Consider the following 15,385-nt stretch of genomic DNA (forward strand, 5'->3'; position numbering starts at 1 on the left):
GCAGATAACAAACACAGAAGAACAAGTACTCTAACTACACCACGGATCTCTAACCTGTGCCGAAGACTCTCATGTAATATGCACAGTGACCCAATGAGGTGAGTTTTCATCAGCAAGGTAACTGAGGAGGAAGAGATTAAAACTGATCTGGTTACACAGTTGACAGGTGCCAAAACTCATGTGAACCCAGGGTTTGTATTACTCCCATATCCACACAGGTTCTGTTGTTTGTTTTGTCTTTGTCATCATACTGCACTCTCCTTTTGATCTGGCCTCTGCCAACATCACCAGAGCTACACGCCGCAGGACCTCTGCCAACACGCTTCACGCTCTCTTCATCTGGATCAAACCTCTGTTCAATAGTCACTTCCTCCATGGCCTCTCTGGCCCTCTTGTTACATGCACTAAAATCTTATTATTTTTCTACATAGAAATGATCCTAGCCTCTAATTATGTGTTCATTGCTGTCATGTCTCATTAGGGTCTTCTCCACCACCTCCCGCCCTAAGTTCCATGTTTATTCTACTCACCATTGCTATTTCAACACCCACCAGGGTGCTGGATAAATATTTGCAGCGTGAATTAATGATTGCCTTGAACCATGTTATTCAGTGACTACATCCAGCCACACTAAATTCCATACCCTAAAAGGAAGTGCACCCAAGGTTTATGATAAGCATACATCAACCTTTTCTGCCCCTTTGAGTGAGTTTTTCCAAGGGTTCCATATTTAAGCCATGTGACATGTGAACAGAACCCACAAACATACATGGAAGAACTTCAAGGAGGTAGAAAGGCCCCTCTGTATCCACTTTTTTGGTCAATACTACAAATTCCTTTGACAAGTTATTGAAGTTTTGAAAATAAAGCTCAAACTGCAAATATCCCTAATCGAAGGTATTCTTTCATCCATCCTCCAGTAACTATTCTCTAAATGTCTATACGTGCTACTCCACGTGCTAAAAAAGGCAGTTTGGAGCTGTCCTCATGGAGCATGTAATCTACAAGCAAACAAGTAAATAAATAAGAACTCTAAAGAGATGTGTGTGCCATGAAGAAAATACAGTGGGGTTAGGTGGTAGAGAGTGAATGAGGGCTACTTCAGATAAGGTGGCCGGGAAAGCCCTGAGTGTGGGATTGGCACAGAAATACATAAAGAGAACAACAAAGAGAATAGGGACCCAGAAAAGACTCGTATGTAAATGGGAACCTACTATACAAGGGGTATTTAAAATCAGTGGAACGGTTCATTTTAACTCAGAAACAAGTAAAGATATATCCATAACTCATACAGAAAAGAGAAAGCCCATAATGTAGAAGTAGAACTCTCAAAGTAGTTCAAGGAAGTATAGGGGCATTTGTTAGAAACTGTAAGGAAGGCCTGCACAATGAGACAGAAAACAAAATCCAAAAACAAACAAAAAAAAATGATAAAAATCTCCATCAAAATGTTACAGGTCTTTGAGACCAAAAGCATCATATACTTAAGAGACAAGCAACAGGCTAACATAGATATTTGACATTTTATAACAAAGTAATATCCTATGATCCATATATTCCACTTATTATTAGTGACCCTAGAGAAAGACTTATGTATCTGCACAATGAGGTATGCACAAAGAAGTGCTTTGCAATATTTTTAAAATTTTACTTTATTTCATTGTGGTAAGAATACTAAACATGAGATCTATTCTTTACCAAGTTTTTAGCATTCATTATATTATTTTGACTGTAGGTACAAAGTTGTACATCAGATTTCTAGAATTTATTCATCTTGTTTAATCTTAATTTTATGCCTATTGATTAGTAGCTCTAATTTTATGCCTATTGATTAGTAGCTCCCCATTTCCCTCTAGTAGGTGGAATAGTAGCCACCATTCCACTCTTCCATTAGATAAATTTGACTATTTTAGATCCTTACTATAGTGGAATTATGCAGTATTTGTCCTTCTGTGACTAGTTTATTTCTTTTAACATAATGTCCTAAAGATTTATCAGTGTTGTTGCCTATTACAAAATGTCCTTTTTAAAGGCTGAATGATATTCCACTGTGTGTATATGCGACGTTTTTTATTCACTCATGTATGGTTAGATACCTAGATTGTCTCCACATCTTAGCTATTGTGAACAGTACTACAATGAATGTGGGATTGCTAATGCCTCTTCAAGATCATGATTTCAATTCTTCTGAAAAAATAGCCAGAAGTAGGATTGCTGAATTATACAGTAGTTCTATTTTTAAATTTTTAAAGGAAACTCCATACTGGTTTCCATAATGGCTGTAGCCAACTTATTTTCAAGAAGGGTGCCATGAATACACACTGGGGAAAGGATAGTGTCTTCAACAAATGGTATTAAGAAAAGCGGATACCCACGTGTAAAGGAATTGGACCATTATCTTACACCACACACAAAGATCAACTCAAAATGGATTGAAGAGTTGAAAGCTCTGAAACTTTAAAACTCCTGGAAGAAAACATGGGAAGAAAAGCTTCATGACATTGGCCTTGGCAATGATTCACAGATATGACACCAAAAGCACAGGCAACAACAACAAAAATAGGCAAGCAAGGGTACACCAAACTAAGAAGCTTCTGCGCAGCAAAGGAAACCTTCAATGGAGTGAAAGGCAACCTTTACGATGGAAGAAAATATTTTTAAACCATACATCTGATAAGGGATTAATAACCAAACTTTAAAATGGGTTAAGGACTTGAGTAGACATCTCTGCAAAGAAGACAAATGGCCAGCAGGTATATGACAAAAAAAAAAAAAAAAGTATAACATCACTAATCATCAGGGAAGTACAAATCAAAACCACAATGAGGTATCATTCCACACCTGTCAGGAGGGCTAGTATCAGAGAGAGAGAGAAAGAGAGAGAGAGAGAGAGAGAAATGTGTTCTCAAGGATGTGAAGACAACATTGACACAATTTTTTTTTAAAATAACAAAAACAAAAACTTGGGGAAATTTTTACGAATAGGAGAATGCTAGAGACTATGATATATTCCTACTGTGAAATACTATCCGAGACTCTAAAAGCATGATCTGTATAATTTCATGGTTAGCGAATGTTGAACCACCCTTGCATCCCATTAATAACCTGGTCATGGTGGATAATCTTTTTAATGTACTGTTGGATCCTATTAGCTAGGATCTTGTTGAGAATCTTGGCATCCACATTCATCAATGTGATAGAACAAATCAATAAGAGAAGAGAAAAGAACCATATGGTCCTCTCAATTGATGCAGAAAAAGCAATTGACAAGATACAGCATCCGTTCCTGATTAAAACAATTCAAAGTATAGGGATAGAGGGGACACTCCTCAACTTCATAAAATCTATCTATGAAAAACCCACAGCGAATATCCTCCTCAATGGGGAAAAGCTGACAGCCTTCCCTTTGAGATCAGGAACACGACAAGGATGTCCATTCTTTTTTTTTTTTTTTTATAATTTTTTTTTATTTTTTAAAACATATAATGTATTATTAGCCCCAGAGGTACAGGTCTGTGAATCGCCAGGTTTACACACTTCACAGCACTCATCATAGCACATACCCTCCCTAATGTCCATAACCCAACCACCCTCTCCCTACCACCCCCACCCCGGCAACCCTCTGTTTTGTGAGATTAAGAGTCTCTTATGGATTATCTCCCTCCCGATCCCATCTTGTTTCATTTATTCTTTTCCTACCCCCCAAACCTCCCATGTTGCATCTCCAATTCCCCATATCAGGGAGATCATATGATAGTTGTCTTTCTCCGATTGACTTATTTTGCTAAGCATAATACCCTCTAGTTCCAAAGGATGTCCACTCTTGCCACTGTTGTTCAACATAGTACTAGAAGTCCTAGCAACAGCAATCAGACAACAAAAAGAAATAAGAGGTGTTCAAATTGGCAAAGAAGAAGTCAAACTCCCTCTCTTCGCAGATGACATGATACTTTATACGGAAAACCCAAAAGACTCCACCCCTAAACTACTAGAACTCATACAGCAATTCAGTAACGTGGCAGGATACAAAGTCAATGTACAGAAATCATTTGCTTCCTTACACACTAACAATGAAAATACAGAAAGGGAAATCAGAGAATTGATTTCATTTACTATAGCACCAAGAACCATAAGATACCTGGGAATAAACCTAACCGAAGAGGTAAAGGATCTGTACTCGAGGAACTACAGAACACTCTGAAAGAAATTGAAGAAGACACAAAAAGATGAAAGACCATTCCATGCTCATGGATCAGAAAATAAACATTGTTAAAATGTCTATACTGCCTACACCATCTATCCTTTCAATGTCATCCCAATCAAAATTTCACCAGCATTTTTCAAAGATCTGGAACAAACAATCCTAAAATTTGTATGGAACCAGAAAAGATCCCAGATTGCTAAGGAAATGTTGAAAAAGAAAAACAAAACTGGGGGCATCACTTTGCCTGATTTCAAGCTTTACTACAAAGCTGTGATCACCAAGACAGCATGGTACTGGCACAGAAACAGACACATAGACCAGTGGAACACAGTAGAGAGCCCAGATATGGACCCTCAACTCTATGGTCAACTAATCTTCAACAAAGCAGGAAAGAATATACACTGGAAAAAAGACAGTCTCTTCAATAAATGGTGCTGGGAAAATTGGACAGCTATGTGTAGAAGAATGAAACTCAACCATTCTCTTACACCATATACAAAGACAAACTTGAAATGGATTAAAGACTCAACGTGAGACAGAATTCTATCAAAATCCTAGAGAATATAGGCAGTAATTACATGGTTATGTGTTCATGACACGTTTTTGGATGAACCAACAGGTTACAAGATTTACATAAAGCACACTGTGTATCTTTATGGGTAAACGCACACATACACACTCATACACATTTATATATACACAAAAGCTCTAGAAGGATAAACCCCATGCTAATAACAAGCTTCACTCTTGTGCTCACTCCAGTGCTCAAATAAGAGGTAACTAGAGACAGAGTGAGCCCCCTCAGGAGACAGTACTGATAACAGTACGTCCCTCAATGACTGGGAATCTTGGCAGAGGAGACTGGGAATGCTGATCAGAAGGAAACTCTAGCCTTTTGGGTCATGTTTTGAATCTTAACAAGGAAAATATGCTCCTTTTAAATGTCTTATATATTGGTTTTTCTGACAAAAAGCAATTTTCCGGGGGCAGTCTATCCGGGGGAATTTGGAGGGCGCTTTCCAACCAACCATGTATATCCTGGAGGTCCGAGGTAGGTGGGGAACTCATCTTGTGTCTGACCAATCATTTGTGGCAAGGAGCAGAATTCTTGATCAGTATATCTTGCACATGAATAAAGTAGAAGCAAAAAAGAAAAAAAAAACTGTTGAGAATTGCTGCTTATACCTTACTTGGTGTTTTTAGAACTCTTGCACTTCAGTAGGTGCTAATAAATGCATCATTATTAACTGAGCCTTACAATAACCCTACGGAGAAAGATTACCATCTCCCTTTACAAAGTAGGAAAGTAAGGACCTGAGTCACTTCACCTGCTCATGGCCCAGTATTTTCCAAAGAATATCAATGGATATGTAGCTCGGAGAGAATGTGTCCCTTCTAATGAAGAACGCACTTCCCTCCTCCCAGTCAAAATCCCCTCCCCTAGCCAAGCGGGATGAACACTCCAGACTGCCTCCATAGGGAGCCATGGCTCAGGACTCCCCAGGCCTGGTGGGAGATGTTTGGCTCTCCGTGTCCGGTCCGCCCACACCAGGATCTGCACAGGCTGTGGGCAAAGCCATCGGAGCAACCAGGAAGTAAGTGGAAGGTAAATGGAAGTATAGCAGCCATAACTAGAAATTAGCAAGAATAAAACAGCCAAGAGTCTAGAAGGTCAAACTCCTCACAAGCTCTCTCGCTAATCCAAAAGCCTCTTTCTGAAACATAGTCAGGGTCACATCATGGTGAGAAAGCAAGTCCCCAGCACATCCTGCCCGCCACCGTCCCGTCCCACAGAGAGTTTGTGCACCCAGGGGGGCTTGCCGCTGCTCAGTCACAGCTCACCCACAGCTCCGGGTCAGACACGCCTGGGGACAGACACAGTCCTCTTCTCCAACCACCTCGGAAAGTCAGACTGTTTCCCTAGTAACAGGCTCTATTCTAGGGTCCAAACATGGTGGCATGCGAGGATAGAGCACAGAGGAGAGGGGTCTGAAATGCCTTTGGGCTGCTGAGTGAGGAAGGGTGAGTGGTAAGGTCAAGTCTCTTACTCCATACAGTCAAGCAACAGCCTTTCAGGGCTCTGAAACATGAGCCCTATGCCTAGTCTCTTCTTTTACTATGGAATTCAATACACATGATAGATAGATGATAGATAGATAGATAGATAGATAGATAGGTGATAGATATGACACATATTGAGACATAAAGAGAAATTCTTTTAGAAATGTAGCTAGCATAGGTAACTTCATTTATTGGGGGGAGGGGGAAGCACCATCATTTCCACTCTGTGATAATATGCCAAGTTAGGGAGAGCAGGCAACCCTTGGGACCTCTGGCCCTAACTGGATGGAAATTTTGAGCGCCTCTGTTCCTTCCAAGCGCCTTTGGAAGGACCCTAACTTTCAGACAGTCAAGCTACCTTCTTCCCCCAAGTCTGAATATTAGCACAAACCATCTTTTTCTCTGAAGCAGCACTAGAGGTACACCCCACTTTAAGAAGTACCTAAACTTGCCAAGCTCATCAATCATGAAATGTTTATCCACATTACAGAATAATTCTTTGCACAACACTGTTATACCTTTGAATAACAAGTTTCCACCACGTAGGATGAAACTAACATTCAGCACACAGCAATGTTCCGACAACTTACTGAGCTCATAAATCACTGGGTGAGGCTGCACGTTACAGAATAGCTCTCCACTTTCCACAAGGATCCAGGGCTGGATTCCCTTGAACGGTAAATCCCTCTGGTACATTCAGAACATGATTCCATACACTTCAATCCAGTTCATAATAGAGTTTGCGGGAATACGGCCTGGGTACGAAGCGAGGAGCATCTGCTTTGGCAGACGGGCCTTCTCCCCAGACAGTCTGTCTTCCCAGATCCAAAAGCTAGAGGCAATGTGAGATGACCACCCCTTGGTGGGAGGGGGAGGGGGAGGGAATAAAAAGTCACAGATTTCCTGCGGACATCTTCCTGCTGAGCCTGTGATGAGGTCTGAGAGGAAGTGCCTGCCCTCCCAGAAAATTATCTAGAGCCTCCAGCCTGCGCCCCTCCACCTAAAGACAGGCCTTTCCCGCAGGAAAGGGAGGGGCTCGGACAGGCAGGGGTGGGAAGGGCACAGAGATAAAGTCCCCAGGTCAAGCCTGAGCAGACACAGGAGGCCTGATGCACACAGCTGTGCCTGGTACTCGCATCTGTGTGTGTAAGATTCGGACCTGGGGCGGGGGTGGGTGTGGAGGGGAAAGCGGGGAGAAACCCACTTGCTTTGGGGCCGTATATTTTCATTCAGGGGCCATTCGGGGTCTTCGGGCTTGTTTTTCCTCTGTGCTGACTCATTTTCATTTCAGATTCAACAAATCGAAAGAGTAATCTTCAGAGTGTTTAATACTCAGCAAACAAATATGCAGAAATGAGCCTGGCTTTGGCAAGAGATGGGCTCCCAAACACACACACACACACGCATGCGCACGCGTCAGTGTCCACTGACACACCAGCCAGCCCCGTGTTGTCTGGGTCCCAAAGATTTACTGTAGTCTTCCTCACTCCCGTCCTGCCCCTGGGAAGCCCACACTCATGCTTCTCAAAGTGCCGCCAGCAGTGCTCAGCCAGAGGCCCCTAATGGCCGCATCTGTGAGCAGTCACATGCAGGACAGGCCCCGGACAACCCGAGGTGACCCTCCCAGCCCAGAGGCAGCGAGACAGCGAGCCAGGGTCCCCCTGCCTTGGTTAGAAGCCCATGTCGCTCCCCTCCTCCTCCTCACTCCCCAGGTTATAAATTGGAAACAACATGACAACCTCTGTCCCTGAAGTGAGGAGAAAGCCAGGTAGCTGTCGCTCTCTGGAGGGGAGAGGATGCTGAGTGATGTCCCTGCCATCGAAGACACTCCCCCTTCCCCAGGGACAGAATGGAGCATAGAACCCTGACTGTGTGGCACCATCTGATGTCACTGTCTAGATCAGAGGCGCTCAGGACGTGAGATCTAATGCCTTCACGCGATTAGCAGGAGGAAAAAGGAGAAGAAATACATAGTGAAGGCAAAGCCTTTTCCAGACGCAGAAAGACCTGTGACCCAGTACCCCTGGGCCTGCTGAGTCCTTGGGCTGCTCACTTGGCCTCACTGAGCTCCGGCAATCCCTGGTTCTTCATTTAGATAGGTCCCTGTCACCCCTGACTTCCACCAGCCTGACCCTGAGCATTTTCCCACCCAGCCCCCATGAGGGACTAGGGTCCAAGGGGGTTGGAGTTTACAAAAGAAAGACACTAGTCCCCAAATAATGGACCCATAACAGTGGGAGCTCAGGAGACCCGAGAGCTCACCTGTCTCGATCCCCTCTGGTTAAAGGTGAGTAAAGTAGGGCTGCTCCAGAAGCAGGGAGTCCTGGTCACAAACAACCACAGGTCAGAGGCAGGGCTGGGGTCCCTGATCGTCCAGAGTCTCCAGCTTTGCTTTCCTGTCAGCCCTGCCTGTCCCGGCCCTACCTCCTCTTTTTCCTTCCCAAACTCGGAGCATGCACGCCTTCCTTGGACCCTGTCTGGGATAACCGATTTCTTGGAACCAGAGTGAAGTTAGTTGGAAAATCTCTGCGGTGGTTTGCCAGTGCGTCCACAGATTTTTGTCTCCCTCTCCCAGTGAGGGCTGGTACCTCACTTCCCTCCTCTCCAACAGGCTCGAGGGAGTGACTTGCCCCTAACGAAAGAAATGCAGGAAACCTGATGGTCATGGAACTTCAGAGCTGGGTCCTGGAAGGGGATACGCCTCCACTTGGCTCTCTCTCTCTCTCAGAACAGCTGCCAGGGGAACCCAGCTGCGAGGCCGTGAGGGGGCCCAGGCCCCATGGGAAGCCACAGCCTGCAGGAGTTCGGGACCACGGTCCTTGTTGAGGTCCCCACAGAGGGCAGACTCCACTCTCACGCCGTAAGCGAGGAGGGCTCGCCGGTGACTTTGAGGCCCCTGGCCCTCTGCCGCAAGCACGACCTCGCTGAGCCCAGTGCCTTCAGGAGCACGAGGGATGGTGACAGTGGTGCAGGGCTTATTTTACGTTGTGAGGTGACTACACAGCACGAAGAAACAGGGAAAAACCTCCTTGAGTGAGGCCTGGCCTCCCACAAACATAAGTATTAGTTTTTAAATGTCGCCTCGTTTTTCCTTATGGCCAATCTTCCCATCGCCTCAAATGCCCCGGAAGAAGACGTAGGCCACAGAGTAAAGGGGAGACATGATGAATGATGGGAAGGAGGAGAGGCAAATCCCTCCTGAATCCCAGAAGTGGGCTTAAAGACAGGGTCTACATATGAGACGCCTTTCCCGGGGAGGGCACAACAGTGAATCTGGGAGCAGCACCGGCGAGGCTGCTGCTTCCTGTGGCCCCCGGGGCCCCGGGAACCTGGTGCTGTCCCTGCCTCCAACCTCGCTGGTGGCTGTTTCTCAGTCACCTTGTCATAGTCACACTTGCCTGGTCTAAGTCCTGTGTCCTCCCCTACTGGCCGTGTGGACCTGGCCACACACTGGAACCTGGGCCCCTGTTTCCTCGCCTGGAAAATGAGGGCAGTAATGGCACCTAATCCATGGAGGGTCATGTGGGTGGGTCATGTGGGTGGACTGAGTTATCCCCCAGGAAGTGCTGAGAACACCGCCCGGCTCCAAAACGTTCATGTGTATTTGTATTTCTGTTTTACTTTAACTGTGCCTCGGCGTTGTCTCCTCAATAAATTTGCAAGTTAGAGGCAAACAGCACACTTCCCTCCTCCATGCCTTCATTTTTGGTATCGGCTGGCAGCTCCATGACGGGTGCTCGGAGAACACTGAGGGGCGATTGACGGGTCATCTCAGGATAATAAAACAGGTGACCACAACGCCACAGACTCCGTGCCTTGCCTGCGGGGGACGCTGCCTCTGGAGCAATGACTTGGGTCTTTCTCTGCAGTCATTTGAAAGTCACAACAGACCCATGTGCTTAACTGTGAACCAGCCTGGAGCGGAGGAGCGCTGAGCGGTGGCCACCTCTGTGGGGACAGTGACGTGGACGCTGCTTGGGGGAAGGCTGGTCTGTCCCTGTGTGGGATCGTACCCGCATCTCAACAGCTTCCAACATGCCACCCAAAGCCTCAAGGCCGAGAGCTTGTGCTGGTTGTGCCCCACTCTTGGGGTCCTTGGCCGTGCTGGCCCCTGAATAAGGCAGAGCTCTTGGGCTGCTTGGCCCCTGCATGGGCCCCGTCTACATGGGCTTGCAGCATCTCCGGGCCGTGAGGAGCTCCCATCTCATCCAGCCACAGAGGACTCTGCGGAACCCTAGAGGAGATTCATATGACACTAGCAAACCCTGCTTTCTGTTCAGCCAGAGTTTCTTCACAGAGAGAGACGTGGATCCTCTCTCCCAGACACCAGCTGGGACCTCCCCTTTCAGCAAAGTAATCCAAGTGTCTTTCCCTTCACACCCTCAGGGCCTCCTCTCCTTTCCTGACACCATCATCCAAAGGAGGCGGGCAGGGAGGATTTCACCTACTAGGCCCTCACAACCATATTCTGTGGTGAAAACTTCAGCCATAATACAGGTCAGACCATATATCTTTTTATTTTTTTAAGCAGGCTCCACACCCAGTGTGAGGTTTGAACTCATGACCCCAACCTCAAGAGTCACATGCTCTCCCAACTGAGCCAGCCAGGTCCCCCAGGTCAGACCCTTTAAACAACCAGATGCCAATTCAGCTCTCAGTTGAAAGGCATCTCCTGGAGATCAGGGAGTATGAGATATGGGTACGAATTGAAAATGATGTCACTGCGACCATGAGATGGGCTGAGGCATGTAAAGGGGCCCCAGCACAGTGCCTGGGAGATGGTAGGTGCTTTTTAACATTTAGTTATTATTTTGTGGTGGGATTAGGAGGAGAATGGTGCACAGGCCTGGTGCCCAGAAACGTGTGGAGAAGCAAACATGATAGCGGGGGAGCGAGTCCCCATCTTGCCCTGACTCTCGGGCTGGCGGGGCAACGTGGAACCCGGGGTGTTACACAGCCGGGGGCCCGGGGACACAAAGACACCAAAGCTCATGGGCCCGCCACCTTGGACAAACATGGGCCAGGAGTTCAGCCCAAATCACAGAGCCCGAAGGCCTCATTCAGCAGTTGGGTTTGAACCAAGTGTCTGGGTTCCCTCGCTGGTCCCTAGGCCTTCCTTCAACAAGTCACGCCCTCGGTGCCAGCAGCTTCTGCAGTCCTTGCCAAAACACTCCTGGCGCACATCAAGAAGAGTTCCGCTTCTCACACTTTCCATTTCAGGCTTCCTTCACGTGGTTCACTAGACCCTCCCTCCTCTGCTACTTTAGCTGGCGGCCTCTGAAGCAAAAGGTGCAGAAAATACAAGTTGATTTAAGGGTACAAGACATCTGTAGACTCCATCTGCCTTCAGAAGTTCCCTACTGAGTCACCGATGCCTGGCGTTTACCCCTGACATCTAAAGAGCCCCTCCCCAGTCCACCAGGCCCACTCCCCGCACTTCCCAGCCTGGCTCAAAGATGCCACATCACCAGGCATCTGAGTGCGGAACCAAGGGCCTGCCCCCATCCTGGCCTCGGAGCCCTCTCCATGTAGTCAAAGAACGCTCTTCTTTAAAGCAAGCAACCCCACTCCTCCGGCAGAAGGCTCCCACCCACCAGCTCCCTTGGACAAGAGCTCATGGCTTTTGAGTTGTCCCTTTTCACCAAGTAGGTCTATACAAGTGAGGCTGTGAGTTCCTCCCCCAAGGGAGGGACCTTGTCAAGGGCTCCTTTCAATTCCCAGTGCAGAGCAGAGTCTGGAGATGGGCAGGGAAGGTGCCGGCAGGATGAATGGGGGACCGGAGAGGTCCGCAGTATCTAGGAATGTCTAGGAGTGCCTTGACATGGCTCATGGCTGAGAAGATGAGTACACAGGCTTTCTCCTTTAGTCCCTACTCCTGTTCAGCCGTCCTCCCAAGCCTAAAGGAGCCTCCTCCCTTGACTCGCCTCCATGATATCAAGACCCCATAACTTAGCAGATGCCATAGAGGGGTTTCTACTGCTCCCTAATTGTGCTTAAACATGGCATGAACATCTTGTCTCCTCAATAAGACTATGAGCTCCTGCAGGGCAAACATATTTTGCAAACTGTCAGGGCTTTTGAGAGCATGATGACATTTATGGAGCACAGATTCTATACCAGGCAACATGCTAAGTTTTACCTGAACTTCCCCACTCGGCCCTCATATTAGCTCTCTGAGGTTATTACTGTTGTTATCCTCATTGTACTGATGGAAAGACTGAGAAGAGATAATGTGCCCGAGATCACCCAGGTAGCAAATGCAATGGCCTTTGATCTCCGGTCACTTACGGGATGGTTCCATGGTTCTGCAGCGGTGCCCACCATGTTTTCCCCCACCAGCCCTACTACCAGTCGGATAGGACATTCTCATCAGGCACAAAGGTGTGGCCACCTCTGCTCCACCTGCAAGATTTCCATCAAACTGCCAGTGTGCGACTCTGACTTAAGGGAATTCCCACCTGACTCCACCATGGTGCTTGCTGTTTCCCACTGACCAGCAGGAGCCTCTCAGGTACTGCACCTCCGAGCTGGGTCTGGCATCCCAACACCAGGACAGTTCAGTGTTCACACCTGCCTATTCCCCTCACACTCAAACTCACACACACACACAGTTGGTTCAGGGTAGTAGAAAGTTCTGGTCAGGGGGAAGCTATTTCTATGGTTCTTGAAGCTTGGCTAATTGGAAAGGCCTACTTTGTTGAGAACTAAAACTACCAATACGAAATTAGGTGCAGGGCCTCAGAAGGAGGCCTCAGAACAAGTGAGGAGGGCAGGCGCAGAAACTTTACCATCTGACAGCAAATCCACTTCAGGATCCGAGTTCTAGTCCCAGCTCTGCCCGCTCACCACTCTGCCACCCAAGTGGCAATCCCTTCCCTGACCGGACTCAGCCTCCCCCTTGTTCAAAGGAGGGGCTGGGATGAGGAAGAGTGGAGCTGCTCTGAGGCCCCTCTCAGCCCTGACACACTGAATTCTATCAGGCATGATGCCAAACACATCCCCAGGCTCACCACAACCTAACACAACCGTCCCCTGATCCGGGAGGGATTCTGCTCCTCCCTCCAGCCTGGGCACATACTGTATTACAGTAATGAGAGCTTTGGTTGCTTTAAATATCACAAAACAAAAACAACGGGCAGCCTGCGTCCATCTTCATCCCTGTCCAGACCACAGAGGAGAGAGCCGCCAGACCGAGGCCAGAGCGGAGATGGCGAGAGAAGCCCGCAGAATCCCTTTCAGGAATCCATTGGCTCATATCTGGAATGAAAATCACCAATAGCAGGGGCTGTGAAGGGCCAGTCAGAGGGAGAGCCCGCGAGGTCACTCTGGGACAAAGAGGCCCGTAGTGAGATTGGAGACCCGGGTCCTGGATCCACCAGAGATGAGTTGGTGCCAAGCCTGAGGCTGTAGGAACCGCGGTCTCTCACCTCTGGGAGAGGCAGAGAAGTCCAGCCAAAGGTCTCCACAGAAATGAGGCGAGCCTCCCCCGGGTCCTGGGAGGCGCCCGCAAAGCAGAACAACAAGCATTCATCAGCTGGGAAGGAGCCGGTGGGCAATGTGGAGAGGCCTGGAGCCAGATACTTTGTCCCTCCGGACTTCCCCAGAGCCACAGGGGGATCCGGCAGACCCTAGAAGATCTAGAAGCAAGAGCTCTGCTGTTCAGCTCACCACACAGGGGCCCTACTAAGCTCATATTCTATAAAATTACCTGTGGTGGTTCAGAGGCCTTATCATATAGTTATTTGGTGTTGGAATGGACCGAGTCAGGATGAATGGCTTGCACACTGAGCAATCCTGCACACAGGCAGCAAACAGGGCCATATGCAGACCCTCAGCCCACAAACCTGGCTCCTTCTTCCTGTCCCTCTCTCTAGCTGGCTGACTCTGCTGCTCCAAGGTGCTCCCTAGTGATTAGGGAAAGTAGTGGACACATATGTCAGGACAGGTAGGGGCTGGGGGCAGACAGATGCTCTTTCGTCACCATGCCAGTCCAGACCCTGACCCCCTAACAGGTGGTGCCTCCACCAGAAAAGGAAGTTGAGAGGAGATTTGCCAATAATTTGTGTTTGACAGCAGACACCCATGGGCAAGTCTTTCCTAACCTTGAGGTCCTTTGCTGGATGAGGTTTCTCAACCACCATGTCAAGCAGACATTTTTAAAGGCAAGTGGAAGGTCTGAAGTCCAGCGAAGGATGGAGGTCCTTTTGCCAGGAGCCTGCCCCGCAGCTCCTGCCAGAAAGGGCATCACCAATCTGATGGGGATCCCCATGTGCTCACAGAGGACAGAGTCAGGCCAGTGGAAGTTAGTCTTCGGAAAAGGCGGGTTGGGGGATGGGCAGGTGGAAACTGCTAAAAAAAAAAAAAATCCATTGAACTATGAAAAAAAAAAACACTCCAGGCCCTGGAGTGTCTGGTTCGGACCACGTGGCCTGGCCTGCATGTGAATTTAGGCTCCATGAAGGGAAACCTTTCTCTGTTTGTCACTGTTGAATCCCCAACACCAAACACAGTTCCTGTCATGGAGCAGACTCTCAGGACATACTTGTTGACTTAACGCACAGTTGGTGTCCATAAGCATTTGTTGCCTTTCCTTCTCAGTTACTCTCAGGAACTTAAGTGGACTGTGGGTTTGTGGCCCTTTTGCCACTTGTGGCTGGTACTAAACAGACAAGACTGTCCTAGAGCACACCTCCCTGTTTCTCATTTTCCCTCTGGCCTCCCCTGGCCCTCCCCCACCATCCCCCTTCCACCAAGAACAGTAACACGACAGCAAGCTCTCCATTACCTTCCCTTCCCCGAATTCCTCGCTGACGCTGATGACCTTCTGTCTTGGACTGGAAGTTCATTTGTTTCATATGATTCAGTCTTGTTACTGTTTTTATCCCATTTGTATAGGGCTGGCTATATTGCCTGATTGTAAACTCACTGAGATCAGGGACTAAGTTATAGATCCGTGGTACGCACCATGGCACTCTGCACCGTGCTTTAAATTTCCAAACTTTGCAGACTTTCCCCAAAGCCCAGACTTCCCCAGGTATACTGTATTCCTCGTGGCTCCCCCTGAGCCTTTTCCCTTAAATGTAGTCCCAACTTTTAAAAGGATAAAAGGCTCCAAACTTT

General features: G+C 47.6%; 1 protein-coding gene across 3 annotated transcripts in view; it reads right to left on the reverse strand.

Moving 5' to 3' along the window:
• Positions 1-15,385, reverse strand: part of DDR2 (discoidin domain receptor tyrosine kinase 2) — a 148,480-nt gene that overhangs the window by 62,223 nt on the left and 70,872 nt on the right. The window contains exon 1 of one of the 3 annotated variants that reach the window (XM_047704533.1): positions 6,856-7,243. The exons of the other annotated variants lie outside the window; for them this stretch is intronic. Within the exon in view, the coding sequence (XP_047560489.1) occupies positions 6,856-6,864 (9 nt within the window). The 5' untranslated portion in view covers positions 6,865-7,243. Of the gene's footprint in view, positions 1-6,855; positions 7,244-15,385 lie in introns of those variants that run through there. 3 annotated transcript variants of the gene reach the window in all.

This window comes from Lutra lutra, chromosome 15 (assembly GCF_902655055.1).
Source record: "Lutra lutra chromosome 15, mLutLut1.2, whole genome shotgun sequence".
Classification (NCBI taxonomy): domain Eukaryota; kingdom Metazoa; phylum Chordata; class Mammalia; order Carnivora; family Mustelidae; genus Lutra; species Lutra lutra.